This window comes from Oncorhynchus tshawytscha, unplaced genomic scaffold, assembly GCF_018296145.1.
Source record: "Oncorhynchus tshawytscha isolate Ot180627B unplaced genomic scaffold, Otsh_v2.0 Un_contig_10867_pilon_pilon, whole genome shotgun sequence".
Lineage (NCBI taxonomy): Eukaryota > Metazoa > Chordata > Actinopteri > Salmoniformes > Salmonidae > Oncorhynchus > Oncorhynchus tshawytscha.
Window position 1 is genome coordinate 91,434 of NW_024609139.1, and position 19,794 is coordinate 111,227.

A 19,794-nucleotide genomic window follows, 5' to 3' on the forward strand; every position below is an offset into this window, starting at 1 on the left:
TGAAGTTCTCAGGCGCCTGAGGCTTGAACCGAGAGTCAGGATGAAGATGAGTCTATGACAGTGGAGTGAAGTTTTTGGAGAAAGTGGACCCTTGCCTTTTTGCTGATCCATTTGTGGTTTCAGGGTGGGTGAAAACAGAGCTGGGTGCCTTGAAATTGGTGAGTGTAACCAAAAGTGGTCTTGTGATAATTGTTTATGTTTCTGCTGGTCAGAGGGAGAAGGCGCCCGAATTGTTTTGCTCTCAAGATAAGGGTGCCATTGAAAGGAGTGATTACTGGGGTAGCAGTAAATGTAAAGTTTACCAACTGAAGAGGAAGATTCCCAGTGTTTGTGATGCTCGTTGTTTGCTGCGAAGCAGACAGGGTGGCGAGAGTGGTGAAACAGAAGAGTCATTGTCTGTTCTTTTGAGTTTTGATGTTGAGTCTTTGTCCGACAAAGTAATGCTAGGATATATAAATTAATCTGTGCAAGCTTTTATACCGAATACATTATGTTGTTACAGGTGTCAAGCTTATGGGCATGTGACAGAAGTGTGTAAGAGGGAGGTTCCTAGGTATGAGAAGTGTGCAGATGGGCATGAGACAAAGGAATGGGTAGCATTGGGGAAAGTAGTGGTATGTGTTAATTGTGTCCCTCATGGGGCTGGGGATCAGAAATATCCCGTGCGAGAGAAATATGAATATTTTATTCATTTGTAGATTTGTTTGTGAGTGTAGTGTTAGATGGTAGGGTATTTGAAAATCTTTTTTTTAATTAAAAAATCAAGCAAAGTATAAAGGAGTTGTACACCATTCTAGTAAATTGCGGTAATGCAACACATTGGATGCCAATCGCCGTTAAACCTCATCGAAGAAGAAGTTTACCATTGATCTATCGATACTCGACTGGTCTGGTCTGTGCGTGATGACGGCATAGCATACATTGGAACCAAGCAAAGAATGAGCAGCTAACCCGAACTAGATCAGTCTTCCAACATAGTGGGAATTTCTACACTCAAACTCCAAAATACAGCTTAAAACTGATCTCAGAACAACGTTATCGAAGGAACATCAAGCGAAAGTCACGAGGTATACTTCTAGTTCAGGTTGGACAGATACGCGCTGGCCTGTTAGTTTCCTAGCTAGCCTTTCTACTGTACCTGGTAGGTAGCAAAGGTTACGAGCACTTCTACTGGAGCCAGTTTGATGTTTTGTACACCACCAACCCTGTGAACGATTAGCTACTGTTTATGGCTTTGGTTTGATAATAACTTGCTTAACCCTAAAGTGTAAACGACAGCGTTCTAACTACTTTGCAGATATGAAACAAACAATCATATCAGTCTAAACTATCAAATTTCCAGTGTATGCTACAAAACCAACTTTATAAGAGGTTTTATAAATAGGTTCGATTTGACTCAATTAAATGACGTACAGTAAGAATGCAATTCAATGCATGAGCGATGTAATTCACCAATACATTTCTTGCTATTCCAAAAAATATTGATATCTGGTTGTAAATCACAGCTGGACTGGTGCATTGTTTGCGGCATCAATTCGGAAAGCACCGTTTCAGTTTCAATGATTCTATATTTCGGACAAAAATTGACGAATATAACTAAGGCTGGGAATATCAATACGATCAAACTAGCAATGATCACAAGGCAGTTATAACGTGGCTAATAAACTAGTGTATCTATTTATTTAACAAGTTAAAAGCACGGAAGCTATCATTAGTTAGCTGCTGGGAGGATGTCATGTCATTGGAGGAGTGGGTGAGTAACCGATTTTTCCCCCTCATATCGTTTTTCGGTGGCTACAACTAGATGCAGGTGTCATTTGGTTAGCTAGAAATACATTTGAATCGCTTTGCTAGCTAGCTATGCTGAATTGAACGACTGTTATCCAGTTAACATGTCTCTAGCGGTCGTAGAAGTCATTCTGGCAATCTACTCCGATTTCAGAGCAGTCTGGTCTGTGTGCGCCTGATGCAGAATAGGTGAATTTAACAACACGCAACACCAGCTGAATATATTACTTTATAATTTTCACAAATGCCTTATTCCACATCAGGAGTCGCCAACCCGTCGATCGTGGTCGACAAGTCGATATTGGAAGCATTCCAAGTCGATCGGGAGGAGTTTTCAAAATCAGAGGGGAAAAAATCATAACTGTTTTAATTAATTAATTTTTTTTTTAAGGAGGCGTTTTATCCCCTTGTTGCTATTAAAAGGGAGGACAAGAGGTGAGAACATTTACAACGAGTTTAAACGTTATGTGCATGAAAACAGCATTCCCATTCATAAGCTGGTGGCGATATTACTACAGACCGGGAACCAGCAATGCGTGGGGTGCATTCGGGCTTCGTTGCAGTGTGCCGTCGTGATCCCGATTTCTCCTCGTTTTTGAACTATCACTGTGTGATTCATCAGCAAGCACTAGCTAGTAAAGTAGTGTACTTGTCTCATGTCATGACACTTGTTGTTACGATTGTTAATTCGATTCGCGCAAATGGACTTTAGCACCGCTTGTTTAAATTTGAATTATATGAGTTTGACGCCGCATATGGTGACTTGAGTCTCCACGCTTTTGCGTAAAGTGGATGAGTCGCAGGAAAGTACTGCAGCGATTTGTTGACTTGCTGCCCGAGCTCAAATCATTTCTGGAGTCACGAAATGAGAAGTATGAGGAACTGTCTGCTGCTAGACTGAGGTTTCCTCACGGACATAACAGCAAAACTGAACCAGCTCAACTATGAGCTTCAGGGAAAATACAAAGACGTGGCAAACATGATCAGCGCTGTCAGTGCCTTTAAGGCCAAGGTGGGTGTGTGGGCCTCTCAGCTGAGGAATGGAAGGCTGGTGCACTTCCCAAACCTGGAGAAAATGTAGCAACACATCGGAAACAAAGATGCTTTTCTCCAGCACGAATTCTGTTCCCACCTGCAGAAACTGGCATCTCAATTCAACATGCGTTTTCAGGAGTTCAATGACATAGGAGTGGTTGTTGCATTTATCTCAAACCCTTACCTCCCCATTGAGATTGAGGAGGTGTCTGCCAAATTCCAGCAAGTATTTGCTTTACCAATCGGAGTTGACATGGAGATAATTGAATTGCAAAAGGACACAGAGTTGAAAGCAAGATCAAGAGACCGTGACTGTTGGGTTCTTGTAAACACTGAAATGTTTCCCCTCCTTTCATCCAGTGCACTTAAGGCGAAGGCCTACTTTGGATCAACATATCTCTGTGAGATGGCCTTTTCACAGATGAAAATGATCAAGTCAAAAGAACAGGTCTTGTCTAACTAATAGACGTCTCACACAGTGTCAGACTTGCTGTGTCAAACTATGATCCAGACTACAAAGCACTTGCTGTTAGTGTGCCATCACATTGAATGTGTGTGTGTGTGGGGGGGGATCTCATCCACAGCCATCAGTGAGTGGGTATTGCCAATTTGAAATCAGTTGTAGGCTCTATTGTTTACAAAGGGATATGATCTGAGTTGTAATGTTGTTCAAAAAGGGAAAGTGAAACAGAACTGTACATGATTGGCTTAGGCCTGTAATTGACTGATTATTGAGGTTATATATGATTAGCTTAGGCCTGTAATTGACTGATTATTGAGGTTATATATGATTGGCTTAGGCCTGTAATTGACTGATTATTGAGGTTATATATGAATGGTAGTAGGCCTGTAATTGACTGATTATTGAGGTTATACAGTGCCTTTCGAGAGTATTCGGCCCCCTTGAACTTTGCGACCTTTTGCCACATTTCAGGCTTCAAACATAAAGATATAAAACTGTATTTTTTTGTGAACAATCAACAACAAGTGGGACACAATCATGAAGTGGAACGACATTTATTGGATATTTCAAACTTTTTTAACAAATCAAAAACTGAAATATTGGGCGTGCAAAATTATTCAGCCCCTTTACTTTCAGTGCAGCAAACTCTCTCCAGAAGTTCAGTGAGGATCTCTGAATGATCCAATGTTGACCTAAATGACTAATGATGATAAATACAATCCACCTGTGTGTAATCAAGTCTCTGTATAAATGCACCTGCACTGTGATAGTCTCAGAGGTCCGTTAAAAGCGCAGAGAGCATCATGAAGAACAAGGAACACACCAAGCAGGTCCGAGATACTGTTGTGAAGAAGTTTAAAGCCGGATTTGGATACAAAAAGATTTCCCAAGCTTTAAACATCCCAAGGAGCACTGTGCAAGCGATAATATTGAAATGGAAGGAGTATCAGACCACTGCAAATCTACCAAGACCTGGCCGTCCCTCTAAACTTTCAGCTCATACAAGGAGAAGACTGATCAGAGATGCAGCCAAGAGGCCCATGATCACTCTGGATGAACTGCAGAGATCTACAGCTGAGGTGGGAGACTCTGTCCATAGGACAACAATCAGTCGTATATTGCACAAATCTGGCCTTTATGGAAGAGTGGCAAGAAGAAAGCCATTTCTTAAAGATATCCAAAAAAAGTGTTGTTTAAATTTTGCCACAAGCCACCTGGGAGACACACCAGACATGTGGAAGAAGGTGCTCTGGTCAGATGAAACCAAAATTGAACTTTTTGGCAACAATGCAAAACGTTATGTTTGGCGTAAAAGCAACACAGCTCATCACCCTGAACACACCATCCCCACTGTCAAACATGGTGGTGGCAGCATCATGGTTTGGGCCTGCTTTTCTTCAGCAGGGACAGGGAAGATGGTTCAAATTGATGGGAAGATGGATGGAGCCAAATACAGGACCATTCTGGAAGAAAACCCGATGGAGTCTGCAAAAGACCTGAGACTGGGACGGAGATTTGTCTTCCAACAAGACAATGATCCAAAACATAAAGCAAAATCTACAATGGAATGGTTCAAAAATAAACATATCCAGGTGTTAGAATGGCCAAGTCAAAGTCCAGACCTGAATCCAATCGAGAATCTGTGGAAAGAACTGAAAACTGCTGTTCACAAATGCTTTCCATCCAACCTCACTGAGCTCGAGCTGTTTTGCAAGGAGGAATGGGAAAAAATTTCAGTCTCTCGATGTGCAAAACTGATAGAGACATACCCCCAAGCGACTTACAGCTGTAATCGCAGCAAAAGGTGGCGCTACAAAGTATTAACTTAAGGGGGCTGAATAATTTTGCACGCCCAATTGTTCAGTTTTTGATTTGTTAAAAAAGTTTGAAATATCCAATAAATGTCGTTCCACTTCATGATTGTGTCCCACTTGTTGTTGATTCTTCACAAAAAAATACAGTTTTATATCTTGAAATGTGGCAAAAGGTCGCAAAGTTCAAGGGGGCCGAAGACTTTCGCAAGGCACTGTATATGAATGGTAGTAGGCCTGTAATTGACTGATTATCGAGGTTATATATGAATGGTAGTAGGCCTGTAATTGACTGATTATTGAGGTTATATATGAATGGTAGTAGGCCTGTAATTGACAGATTATTGAGGTTATATATGATTGGCTTAGGCCTGTAATTGACTGATTATCGAGTTTATATATGAATGGTAGTAGGCCTGTAATTGACTGATTATTGAGGTTAAATATGAATGGTAGTAGGCCTGTAATTTACTGATTATTGAGGTTATATATGATTGGCTTAGGCCTGTAATTGACTGATTATCGAGGTTATATATGAATGGTAGTAGGCCTGTAATTGACTGATTATTGAGGTTATATATGAATGGCTTAGGCCTGTAATTGACTGATTATTGAGGTTATATATGAATGGCTTAGGCCTGTAATTGACTGATTATTGAGGTTATATATGAATGGTAGTAGGCCTGTAATTGACTGATTATTGAGGTTATATATGATTGGCTTAGGCCTGTAATTGACTGATTATCGAGGTTATATATGAATGGTAGTAGGCCTGTAATTGACTGATTATGGTAGTGAGGGTTATATATGATTGAACAGTAGGCCTGTAATTGACTGATTATTTTGAAGGTTATGAATTGTCATTTTGAAGTGTCTTGAAATATGATGTTTAAAAAGGGAAAGTGAAACAGAACTGTACATGATTGGCTTAGGCCTGTAATTGACTGATTATTGAGGTTATATATGATTGGCTTAGGCCTGTAATTGACTGATTATTGAGGTTATATATGATTGGCTTAGGCCTGTAATTGACTGATTATTGAGGTTATATATGATTAGCTTAGGCCTGTAATTGACTGATTATTGAGGTTATATATGATTGGCTTAGGCCTGTAATTGACTGATTATTGAGGTTATATATGATTGGCTTAGGCCTGTAATTGACTGATTATTGAGGTTATATATGAATGGTAGTAGGCCTGTAATTGACTGATTATTGAGGTTATATATGATTGGCTTAGGCCTGTAATTGACTGATTATTGAGGTTATATATGAATGGTGAATGAGTAATAGGCCTGTGGAAATATTGAACAATGTAATATGACTGTTATAAAATGTTGAATGATAGTTGCCCTTCTGATTATACTATTTGTATAATTAAATTAATACTTTGCCTGTGATTGGCAGGTAACAAAATAGAGAATGTCAAAGTGGAACTTCACTGTGGCCTTGTTTTCTTTTGCAAGTGGTAGATCTTGGTTTACATTTGGACTTGGGATGTGATCTTAGGCTTGAAAAGGTTGTGGACCACTGTTCTACATTGTTCCCAAACATTCTATGAATTCAGGAAAATGATCATATCTAAGTGATCGCTTGTCAAATGTGAAGGAAAAAAAAACAAAGTGTCATTCTTCCTGGGGGTGTCGTGAATACCACATGAATAAAACCATTTGGCAGTATTTGCATATGCATTTAGATCTTCTTAAATGACTGTTTTGTGAGCAAATTAGAACAGCTGGTGTTAAACTATACTATACTTCCTGTATTTTGTTTCAATCAAAGCACATTCTGCCTAGAGGCGCGCACTGTTATCTAACTTTACTAAAGGAGCACCGTTGTGAGAAGTGGCGGAGCTCAGGCAGCACTACAAACCCGCAGGCTGCTGCACTGAACGAGCAGTTGACGTGTAGCCATTTATTTTGCCTTGTGGAAAATTTGGGGATGCAGAAACAAGTATTTTTTATTATTATTTTTTTTTTTATATGGCCTGTGTTCTGGTTGTTTGACACCCCTGGTTTTACACCAATTTAGCATTGGAAGCCTTAGACACACCCATCTCTTAAATAATTCATTTGGAAGCAGGTGACTGTGGCCATGTGCTAAAAGCAGGGAGGCCGTGCTTTAAAAAACGGAAAAGATTTCAACAATAAAGTACGTTACTACCTGTAGCACTTCAAGTTAATAGTCTACAATTAGGAAACACTGAAAACACAAAGGTAAAAACACTATCTAGTCCTAGGCCTATATCATAAACTCTGGAGTAACTTTGCTTTGTCCATATCATAACATGAACCAATCTAGCCTGAGAGCATATTTCTGTCCTGCCCTTTTGGTGCAGGACATGTAATGTCCATGCTATTTTCATTGCAAAAGTCCTGATCTTCTCAAAATATGTTTGCCGGGTTGTGTCCAGTCCAGGGGGGGGGGATGCTTTCACATCTCTGGGAGGAAGGACGTCAACGTTGCACAGCAGCTGAAACCTGGTTCCATCTGAGTGGAAGCTCCTTGGCCACAACAACACCAGGCTTCCATCTGAGTGGAAGCTCCTTGGCCACAACAACACCAGGCTTCCATCTGAGTGGAAGCTCCTTGGCCACAACAACACCAGGCTCCAGACAATTAAAGCTGTGAAGGACGAAAGCAGACTATAAAATAGACAAGACATTCAAACCTTGCATAACATAAATAACACTGATTGACCCCCCAAGTTAGAGAAATAAGCTCAAAGACAAAATACCTGAAGTGTTTCCTGTTCACCAGTGATCATCTCCTTGTACTGATGGTGGAGAGCAGGTTTATGCTGAAAGACAAAATACCTGAAGTGTTTCCTGTTCACCCGTGATCATCTCCTTGTACTGATGGTGGAGAGCAGGTTTATGCTGAAAGACAAATTCCAGAAAAAGGTGTTGAAACATCAATGAATTAATCTCTTATAGATTTTTATTTCCTGTTGACCTCTACAGTTGTAATAAAGCATCCTGTACACACTTAACCTGCTTCCTGTCAAACAATGGCAATGCAGACAAGATTACTAGCTAGTTTTAGCAAACATTTAGCTTCATAATTACCAGCTGGCTAAATGTAAGTTGTATTCATCTAGCTGGCCAGCTAGTTGAACATGGAAAAAAAAGACCTTGAAATCTACAATCCAATAGCTAGCTATTTAGCTATCATTTTTATCGTGGCTTGCTAACTAGCCAACTTCGCATGTGTACCTAATCACTTAAAATGGGGTATGATTAGCTTGATAATCGATTAGCATTCGCACCACAGTGGCTATTTTCGGTAGCCAGCTCGTTGAACATGACAGACAATTAAAATATGATCATAATGTCATGCGCGGCTTAGCACATCAACAATCAACATTAACAGCAGAATGCAACTGGTCATCTTAGCTAGCGAGCCAAAACAGTATCTGTATACAACTGTCTATCTAGCTAGCTATTTAGCTAACAATAAAAAAAACTGTTTTGATACAGTTGAGACAATAACGTATGTACAATTATGTATCTGTCTTAGCATTTTAACTGTAGACTCTTAGACAGCAGAATGCGGCTGGCCAGCTCAGCTAGCTAGCTGGCTACAACTTTACCTGTATGCAGTTGTCTATCTAACTAGCTATATAGCGAACAATAGCTAGCAATGAAAACAACTTTTTGATACAGTTGAGACAATAACGTATGTAGCCATCTTAGCATTTTAACTGTAGACTCTTACCGGTGTATGGATAATGATGATTCACGGCAGACTGAAACACTTCCAGAATAATCCTTCCCACTCGGCTTCAACCAGTCCAGACTGCTTCAGCCTCAAAAGACAGAGCTGCATCGATACCAGCAGCTGTATTCAGGACAACACTGGTATTGAAAGCTGTAGCTACACGCTGCATGTTGTCCATGATGAACATATGAGTAAATCCAATGGACCTTTCAAATATCCACAGTAACAGAGAGCAGGAGGTGCCTTTTGACAGAGAAGCCTTCCACCCTATTAAGCGCCATCAACAGCTCGATTTAACAAGTCTGGTTGTGCTCTAGACTCCCCTTCTCTCAGCGTGACCAGGGCAGTGGCAGTCTGAACACAAAGTAACCCTTTTAGGCCCCACGTCTTCCACCCACCCCAACACTAGCCCAACACCTTCCCAACACTACCCCAACACCACCCCAACACTACCCCAACACTACCCCAACACCACCCCAACACTACCCCAACACTACCCCAACACCACCCCAACACACCCCAACACCCCAACACTACCCCAACACCACCCCAACACCCCAACACTACCCCACAACACTCCCCCAACACTACCCCACACTAGTGCCAACAACACAGCAGAGAAGACTGAAACTGCATCAGACATCTGCCTCCCCTGGTGTATCTGAAACCGGGGAACATGTATCCCTGCTCTCCCACTGCCTGGGTTCCCCTGTGAAGATCCGCAAGTAGGGAACCCATGCCCGCCGTAATTGAAATGGCTCCCTTCCACAGATCTCCCTGTATGATGTCATCTTAGTTCCTAGGTATTAATCAAACTAAGGCAAAACACAATAGATGTAAACCACCATGTCATCTTGACATGCATAATCTTTTCATGTCATTTTGTGACTATACCAACATTAATATTTAAATTTAAACATGCCTGAATATTCCTAAACTAATTTAACACTCAAAGTAAAAAGAAACAACATTTTAGGGTGAAATGACAGATGCAATCGTTAATGTGTTCTAATCTTTCATTTTCATTACAGGTCATCTAACTGAACTATATCAGTCTTGACATTGACTTCATTGCTGCTGTTGCCACGTGAGCAGGACAATATGAGTGGAAAGAGGGAAACATTGATGGATGAAATGGAACAGAGTTTATACACTTTAACCAACGACAATTTACGCTGCCTGTGTGAACGCAGTGGAATAGGTGGCAAGGATGGCTCTGATGTTCAAGGAAAGAATCACCATCACTCATTGTGCCGTAAAATCCTGGAGGAACTTTGGGAAAATGCAGATTCAATGGAATCGGAGGAGCAGGGAATGTCTTGGTTACTCCAACTGAAAGAGGACATCAGGAAGATACAGGAGGAGGGTATCGGTGCACCTTTGAGTCCCAGCCAATCCATTGATGATGATGCTGTAGACTGTGATGAAGACGAGAACCAGAAGGACATGGATTGGTTACCTAGCAAAAGGCTGGAGGGGGAACCCATGAATCACAACCAATCCTTTGATGACGAAGTTGCAGACTGCGATGAAGAATGGGATGAGGAGGACAGGGATTTGTTGCCTAGCAAAGGGCTGGAGGCGGAATCAGCTCCAGAGAGACACACACCAGAACAGAAGGAGAAGAGAGTGAGTGGGTCCCCCTCTCTGTCCTCTCCTGGTAATGCCTTACTGCTGGGTCTGAAGAGAGTGAGTGGGGCCCCCTCTCTGTCCTCTCCTGGTAATGCCTTACTGCTGGGTCTGAAGAGAGTGAGTGGGGCCCCCTCTTTGTCCTCTCCTGGTAATGCCTTACTGCTGGGTCTGAAGAGGGTGTCTGTGCGGCTGGTCGACTGCAGGAAAACACCAGGGTTGAGAGGAACTGCTGGAGGAGGAGACGAGGAGGAGGAAGGAGACGTGATTCATCAAAGTAAGTGCAGCAGGATACCTTTTGTTTTGGTTCCATTGTGAAGTTGAGTTGTTGTTTTCTAACATTACAGTGCAGTCCAGGGGCCTCTGATATCAACGTTTGTAAGTTGCATCAACACCTTTTTTCATTGTAGAAACATTGTTAAACATAGAGGAGCGCAACATGTTGCCAATGGTTTTGATACAATTAACATATAACCGTGTATCTGACAGTTGTGGCTGAAGACCGAGAACATTAGAATAATACCCAGCATGCTTTGAATGTGTTTTGTTTTTACTTTTACATTTTGGTAATTCAGCAGGAGCTCTTATCCAGAGCTAATTTAGTCAGTGCATTCAACTAATGTAGATAAACAACATATCACAGTTGTAACAAGAAAAATATATTTCTGTAACCGTTACTGAGAATGTTATTGAATACTGAACAAAAATATAAAATGCAACAGCCCCAGCCAATCAGAGTTAGTATTTCCCCATAAAAAGGCTTTATTACAGACAGAAATACTCAATTTCATAAGCTGTCTGGGTGGCTAGTCTCAGACGATCCCGCAGGTGAAGAATCTGGATGTGGAGGGCCTGGTCTGGCATTGTTACACATCATCTGTGGTTGTGGGGCTGGTTGGACGTACTGCCAAATTCTGTAAAACGACTGTAAAAACACTAGAAGGCCAGCAATCCCGGAGTCGCCTCTTCACTGGTGACGTTGAGACTGGTGTTTTTTCGGGTAGTATTTAATGAAGCTGCCAGTTGAGGATTTGCGAGGCATCTGTTTCTCAAACTAGACACTAATGTACTTGTCCTCTTGCTCAGTTGTGCACCGGGGCCTCCCACTCCCCTTTCTATTCTGGTTAGAGACAGTTTGCGCTGTTCTGTGAAGGGAGTAGTACACAGTGTTGTACGAGATCTTCAGTTTCTTGGCAATTTCTCGCATGGAATAGCCTTCATTTCTCAGAACAAGAATAGACTGACGAGTTTCAGAAGAAAGTTCTTTGTTTCTGGCCATTTTGAGCCTGTAATTGAACCCACAAATGCTGATGCTCCAGATACTCAACTAGTCTAAAGAAGGACAGTTTTATTGCTTCTTTAATCAGGACAACAGTTTTCAGCTGTGCTAACGTAATTGCAAAAGGGTTTTCTAATGATCAATTAGTCTTTTAAAATGATAAACTTGGATTAGCTAACACAACGTGCCATTGGAACACAAGAGTGATGGTTGCTGATAATGGGCCTCTGTACGCTTATGTAGATGTTCCATTAAAAATCAGCTGTTTCCAGCTACAATATTCATTTACAACATTAACAATGTATACACTGTATTTCTGATCAATTTGATGTTATTTTAATGGACAAAAAAATTGCTTTTCTTTCAAAAACAAGGATATTTCTAAGTGACCCCAAACTTTTGAACGGTGGTGTATAAGTCAAGCACACGTTCAACAACAACAGCCCTCTCACTAAGAATCCTGTTCTCTGCCATCGTCTACTTTTACCTGACACCCACTTGAAACACAAAGGTCTGAGTCCACATGTGTTTATCATGTGAAGACTAAACATGAAAAGTGCTTGACCTTGTATATTATTACGAGATGTATCCTTTATTCAGGTTTTATGAGTCCTTACCTCATTAAAAAAAAAATCATAATTATGTTTTGTAAAGCACATTTCCCACACTCAATGCACATACATTAAAACGTATTATTATACTTAAAAAATATATACAGTACCAGTCAAAAGTTTTAGAACACCTACTCAGTCAAGGGTTTTCTTTATTTTTACTGTTTTCTACATTGTAGAATAATAGTGAAGACATCGAAACTATGAAATAACACACATGGAATTATGTAGTAACCTAAAATGTGTTAAACAAATATTGATGACAGCTTTGCACACTTGGCATTCTCTCAACCAGCTTCATGAGGTAGTCACCTGGAATGCATTTCAATTAACAGGTGTGTCTGTTAATAGTTAATTTGTGGAATTATATTCCTTAACGCGTTTTTGCCAATCAGTTGTGTTGTGACAGCGTAGGGGTGGTATACAGAAGATAGGCCTATTTGGTAATTGACCAAGTCCATATTATGACGACAACAGCTCAAATAAGCAGAGAGAAACGACAGTCCATCATTACTTTAAGACATGAAGGTCAGTTAATCCAGAAAATTGAAAGAACTTTCAAAGTTTATTCTAGTGCAGTCGCAAAAACTATGTGGAAAATGGCTCTGATGAGGACCACCACAGGAAAGGAAGACCCAGAGTTACCTCTGCTGCAGAAGATAAGTTCATTAGAGTTAACTGCACTTCAGATAGCAGCCCAAATAAATGCTTCACGGAGTAACAGACACATCTCAACATCAACTGTTCAGAGGAGACCGCGTGAATCAGGCCTTCATGGTCGAATTGCTGCAAAGAAACCACTACTAAAGGACACCAATAAGAAAAAGAGACTTGCTTTGGCCAAGAAACATGAGCAATGGACATTAGACCGGTGGAAATCTGTCCTTTGGTCTGATGAGTCCAAATTTGAGATTTTTGGTTCCAACAATTTGTGAGACACAGAGTAGGTGAACGGATGATCTCTGCATGTGTGGTTGCCACGTGAAGCATGGAGGAGGAGGTGTCATGGTGTGGGGGTGCTTTGCTTGTGACACTGTTGGTGATTTTTACACCTAATCATTATGGCTACCACAGCATTCTGCAGTGATACGCCATCCCATCTGCTTTGCGCTTAGTGGGACCATCATTTGTTTTTCAACAGGACAATGACCCAAAACACACCTCCAGGCTGTGTAAGGGCTATTTGACCAAGGAGACTGATGGAGTGCTGCATCAGATAACCTGGCCTCCACAATCCCCCAACCTCAACACCTTTGAGATGGTTTGGGATGAGTTGGACTGCAGAGTGAAGGAAAAGCAGCCAAACAAGTGCTCAGCGTATGTGGGAACTCCTTCAAGACTGTTGCAAAAGCATTCCTCGTGAAGTTGGTTGAGTGTGCAAAGCTGTCATTAAAGCAAAGTGTGGCTACTTTGAAGAATCTAAAATGACACTTTTTTGGGCTATTACATGATTCCATATGCATTCATAAATTTGATGTTTTCACAATTATTCTACAATATAGAAAATAGTAAAAAATAAAGAAAAATCTTTGAGTACGTGTGTCCAAACGTTTGACTGGTACCGTGTGTATATATATCTTTGTTTTGCTATTTAAACATTTTTTTTATGGTAATCGCAGTCCTTTAGCTGGCCAATAAGCGTTATTCAAAATTCCATGAACTATTTGATAACAATACTTCTCAAGGACTGGTTATGCATGTGGAAGATTTTTTTTTTAAATCCTAAGTTACAGTGCAGTCTAGGGAATTTGATTATCTGATGAATGGTTTTAACGATACCTCAGAATGATGTAACTTCTCTAGGACAAACTGTATTCAATGTTTTGATTGTTTTTCCTTGTTCACCCAGGAAAAAGACGTGGCTATTGTGGATCCTCTGGGGAGCCCCAAGAACAACATCATCATCATGATGCTGATGACCCAGACTGGAGTCTCACCGAATCAAAACACGCCAACAAACAACCGCAGAGACTTACAGGGAAGAAACATCACTACTGCTGCACTCAGTGTGGGAAGAGTTTAGCTGGTTCAGCGCAACTTAAAATGCACCAGAGAATCCATACAGGAGAGAAACCTTACCGCTGCTCACAGTGTGGAAAAAGTTTCAGTCTAAAAGGTAATCTTAAAATGCACCAGAAAACACATACAGGTGAAAAAATTCACCACTGCTCTGACTGCGGGAAAAGTTTTGCACAAAACGCCACTTTAAAAGCACACAAGCAAACACACAAGCCTGCCGTAGAAAGGCCTTACCAATGTTCCTTCTGCGAGAAGACATTTTGTATTTTGGCAACCTTTAATTTCCATATGAAAATGCACACCGAAGAGAAACCGTTCCAATGTTCTGACTGCGGAATGCGGTTCATTCATTTCAGTTTACTGAAAGCACATGAACATAAACACAAGCCCTCCGCCGAAAGGCCCTTCCGCTGCTCTGAATGTGGGGTGTGTTTTACTACAAAAGGTAATCTTAAATTTCACCAGCTGACGCACAACCGGGGAGAGAGACCTTACCGCTGCTCTGAGTGTGGGAACTGTTTCTCTCATCCGGTGTATCTGAAGAATCACCAGAAAAGGCACAGTAAAGAGAAGTCTATTGTCTGCGACCTGTGTGGAAAGACCTTCAACCATCCTGACGACTTCAGAATTCACATGAAGATACACCGAGGAGTGAAACTGTACAACTGCTCCGACTGCGGCAGCAGCTTCATATTCCGCCGCCGTTTAATAACACACCAGCGTGTGCATACTGGAGAGATGCCTTATGTCTGCAATCACTGTGGGAGGAGGTTTTCGCTGTCTCGTACTCTGGTGAATCACCAGCGAACGCACACTGGGGAAAAACCTTACCACTGTTCTTTCTGCGGGAAGAGCTTCAGTCGGTCACAAAACCTGGCTGCACACAAGAGAACTCATACTGGAGAGAAGCCTCATGCTTGTGATCAGTGTGGGAAGAGGTTTTCCCGAACCGACGCACTGGCTGTACACAAACGCACCCACACCGGAGAGAAGCCTTACAGCTGTGATATATGCGGGGAGAGGTTCACGTATTTAGTAGCCATGTTGAAACATAAGAAAGGACATGGACATCCTGCCGATGCACTCTATGCTGAACAGCCTTAGAATGATCGAAGCTCTATGAAGAGACTTTATTGTCCATTGTTTAACTTTTAGACTAAAGGGATTTGTCTTTTTGCTTATAATCTACCTCTAGAGAGAGAAAGGGACACAAGCACACATGGTGGCAGGTAGCCTAGCGGTTAGAGCTTAGGGCCTGTAACCGAAAAGTCACTTGTTCTAATCCTCGAGCCGACGAGGCAAAAAAATGTGTTGCTGTGCCATTGAGCAAGGCACCTAACCCTAATTGCTCCTGGGTTGCCGTTGATAATGGCTGACCCTGGCCGCGACTCCACTCTCTGATGGCGTCTCAGGGGGAGTTGGGATATGCAAAAAAACAAATGACCAATTCACACGCGTGTATATAAGACACACTTGTACATGTGTGAAATAAGGACAATATAAACATCAAGTTATTATTATTATTATTGTTGTTGCAGACACACACACATGGGTTGGGAGCAGAGGGTCCGTAGCTTTGTATTTGAGGTTACGTTTGCTCAGCCCCGTCCCACAGCTGCCATTGGACTGAAACACAAAGCCAGGATTGTGGTTTTAAACTGCCTGAAATTACATACATTCAGTATCTGACAGGGAGACCTAACCTCTGCTCTCCTAGTCCTGGGGTGGAGTTTCCCATAGCTACAGATCTATATAGGATCAGCTTCTTCTCCACAAATCCTAGCCTTAAAGCCTCTGTCAGTCTTTGTAATTTTACACTATGAGGTCGAAATAACACTCTGAAATTGTGAAAATTATTATAATGCCCATTTTGTGTGAGTGCATTTAATTTATTTATCAAAATGTGTTTTTGGGCAGAAATGCCTTCTGGAACATGTGAACTTTCATGTGCCTTAATAACAAACTTGTATTCCATCCATAAATATGAATCAAATTGTTAAATTACGAGCCTAGTTGGTTTAGCCACGGAAAAAGTCAGGAACCTTCCCGCTAGCCATGATTGGCTGAGATAATGGATGGGCTGGACATGCCGGGAGATGAGTGTGGATTGGTCTGCCATGTAGCATGCTTCTGTCTATAACATGAGCTGCTCAGTATGTGTTGATAGTCCTTTCTACCGTGCCGTTTTTGAAAGATATAACGTTAGCCATCGAGGACTACAAAAGTTTTGCTACTTTTCTCAAACAAACATTAATGCCCTGAATTTATCAGGCACTATCGACAAATCAGTTGGAAAAAGTGATGGGCTACTTTCTGCACACGCCACGGTCAGAGTGAACCAGAGTGACTTGACACAACGCTGGCCAAACAAGATGTAGTTACAAATAAAAGGGAGTGAAATGGTTCCAGTCTGCTGTGAGCGTTCATCTAAGAGTCTCGCTCAATTTTCAGATACAAGTTTCTAATTTGGTCAGAATGTCGCTTTATTACAAGTTAAAGCGTACCGTTAGTTATCTAGCGAACGACAGCTTGCTGGCTCTCTAGCTAACGTTACGTGTATGATCTGTGTAGTCACATTATTCTAATCAGAAAACCATTTTCATTGCTAGGTATAGCCTAATGTTAGCTAGCTAACATTGAACCTAGTTTGTTAGATTTAGCTACCTGCCGATTCATACCACAGCTAGATACATGTCTGAACAAAAGACTCCACTTCAGCCTGGGGAGTGGTTTATTCACTTAGCTAGACTGGGGAGTGGACCCCCAGGTGTGTCTGGGGGGTGATTATGGCCATCTATTGTATTTCATAAACATGTGTACATGTCGAGACAAAATGACCCATCCACTTAGCTAGATGTGGCTGGGGAGTGGTTTAGCATTTCTTTCACATGACCCATCAATTTAGATAAATGTGCCGGGTAAGCGTCATCTAACAATTACAAAATATTTAAAATATTTTTTTTATCTGGACACTTCCTGTTGCAAGTAACCGTTTCACTGTACCGTTTACACCTGCTGTATGCTATGCACGCGCGACAAATAAACTTGATATAGCGTGTGTTTAGGACATGGCCCACCCATCCTTTATAAAGAGCACACAGTGCCACCTACAGGACAGAAACTGATTAACTGACAAAAGCATTTCCAACGCACTCCCCTCGTTATATACAGTTATTTAAAAAAATATGCATATATATTAAAACATCTTGCATATCTTAATTTATTTCCACAATGAACTAATAATATGCACAATAAAGTTGGCAGTTCATACGAAGGATTGTTACCTATAACCTATCGTGTGAGGAAATCAATGCTATATTGTCTTTCTTAACTACGTCTTTGTTGATTTGTAAGTGTGTGTTAATCCTAATCTGATGGTTGTGATGTCCATTGTGATGGTTGACGCTGCTACTCTCATAGCTAATATTGGTTTACACTTCAAATGTTGCATTGATATCGACTGTATGCAGATATGACCTGTATTCACTGTTTGTCTGACGTTCCCGTTCATTAACAAAGAACTTCAGTTAGTTTCAGAAGGCGAGGAATAAGTTAGTCCTAAATATTTAAAAATTAAAAATCAATGTATTCTTTAGACAAATCATTCACTATACCCTAAACCTCAACTAAATCTTGCAATAAATCATGTGGAAATTGAGCAATTTGAGGTGACTAAACTGCTTGCAGTAACTCTGGGTTGTAAACTGTCATGGTCAAAACATATTGAGTCAACAGTACCTAAGATGGGGAGAAGTCTGTCTACAATAAAGCGCTTCTCTACCTTCTTAACAACACTGTCAACAAGGCAGGTCCTACAAGCTCTAGTTTTGTCGCACCTGGACGACTGTTCAGCCACAAAGAGGGACTTAGGAAAATGTCAATTGGCTCAGAACAGGGCAGCACGGCTGGCCCTTAGATGTACCCAGAGAGCAAACATTAATACTATGCTTGTTAACCTCTCCTGGCTCAAAGTGGAGGAGAGATTGACTTCATCACTACTTGTTTTTGTGAGAGGTATTGACATGTTGAAAGCACCTAGCTGTCTGTTTAAACGACTAGCACACAGCTCAGACACCCATGCATACCCCACAAGACATGCCACCAGAGGTCCCTTCATAATCCCCAAGTCCAGAACAGACTATGGGAGGCGCACCATACTATATAGAGCCATGACGACATGGAACTCTGTTCCACATCAGGTAACTGATGCAAGCAGTAGAATCAGATTTAAAAACAGATGAAAATACACCTTATGGGGCTCCCGAGTGGCTCAGCGGTCTAAGGCACTGCATCTCAGTGCTAGAGGCGTAACTGCAGACCCTGGTTCGATTCCAGGCTGAATCACAACTGGCCGTGATTGGGAGTCCTATAGGGCGGCGCACAATTGACCCAGCGTCGTCCGGGTTAGGGTTTGGCCGGGGTAGGCTGTCATTGTAAATAAGAATTTGTTCTTTAACTGACTTGCCTAGTTGAATAAAGGTTAAGTAAGGAACAGTGAGGACTGTGAAGCAACACAAAGGCACAGACAGACACATGCATACACACACATGATAACAGATTTTGTGTCGGAGATATGTGGCATGGGCCTGAGGGCACACACTTAGTGTGTTGTGAAATCTGTAATGAATGTATTGTAATGTTTTAAAAATTGTATAACTGCCTTCATTCTACCAGACCCTGGGAAGAGTAGCTGCTGCCTTGGCAGGAACTAATGGGCATCCATAATAAACCCCAGGAAGAGTAGCTGCTGCCTTGGCAGGAACTAATGGGCATCCATAATAAACCCCAGGAAGAGCAGCTGCTGCCTTGGCAGGAACTAATGGGCATCCATAATAAACCCCAGGAAGAGTAGCTGCTGCCTTGGCAGGAACTAATGGGCATCCATAATAAACCCCAGGAAGAGTAGCTGCTGCCTTGGCAGGAACTAATGGGCATCCATAATAAACCCCAGGAAGAGTAGCTGCTGCCTTGGCAGGAACTAATGGGCATCCATAATAAACCCCAGGAAGAGTAGCTGCTGCCTTGGCAGGATCTAATGGGCATCCATAATAAATACAAGTGCAAAATCAACTCCTGGTGGTAAGGCTCGATTGATATTTTAGTAATTGCATATTTAGCCAGTGTCAGATTTTTACACACTAGAGTCATTATTTCCAACGGCAATCTACCAGCAACCTTGTAAAAAGAAGCAGCTTAACTGCAGAGGCTGGCTGAACTACATTGAAATCTATAAGTGTGACGAAGCTCAGTCTGAGAATTTGAAAGTGGTGACATTTCTCCAGGCTCATCCCTCATCTGTTTACCCAAAAAACTGACTGCTTTTTCGGGGTGACCACTATTGTTGTTCAAATCCCAGATTGCTCCATTATTTAAAGTACAATATTATTATGGTTTAAAAAGCTGTTTGCTGAGTAATAAATCCACAGTCACAAAGGAAG

At 41.5% G+C, this 19,794-nt stretch overlaps 1 protein-coding gene across 2 annotated transcripts; it reads left to right on the forward strand.

Moving 5' to 3' along the window:
- The first annotated feature begins 869 nt into the window (after window positions 1-869).
- LOC112238570 (zinc finger protein 883) lies at window positions 870-16,209 on the forward strand. 2 transcript variants are annotated; one of them, XM_042314310.1, is made up of 3 exons: window positions 870-1,141; window positions 9,850-10,724; window positions 14,187-16,209. In XM_042314310.1, exons 2-3 carry the CDS (start codon window positions 9,920-9,922, stop codon window positions 15,458-15,460), a joined length of 2,079 nt encoding a protein of 692 aa, XP_042170244.1. In that variant the 5' UTR covers window positions 870-1,141; window positions 9,850-9,919; the 3' UTR covers window positions 15,461-16,209. The 2 variants fall into 2 exon arrangements, with proteins under 2 accessions (XP_042170244.1, XP_042170243.1); XM_042314309.1 differs by having other exon boundaries at window positions 870-1,067.
- The last annotated feature ends 3,585 nt before the right edge of the window (window positions 16,210-19,794 follow it).

Coding starts and splice junctions, on each gene's coding strand:
- LOC112238570 (XM_042314310.1), top strand. CDS start 9,920: ATGAGTGGAAAGAGGGAAACATTGATGGATGAAATGGAACAGAGTTTA. Junction 10,725..14,186: donor AGGAGACGTGATTCATCAAA/GTAAGTGCAGCA, acceptor TTGTTCACCCAG/GAAAAAGACGTGGCTATTGT.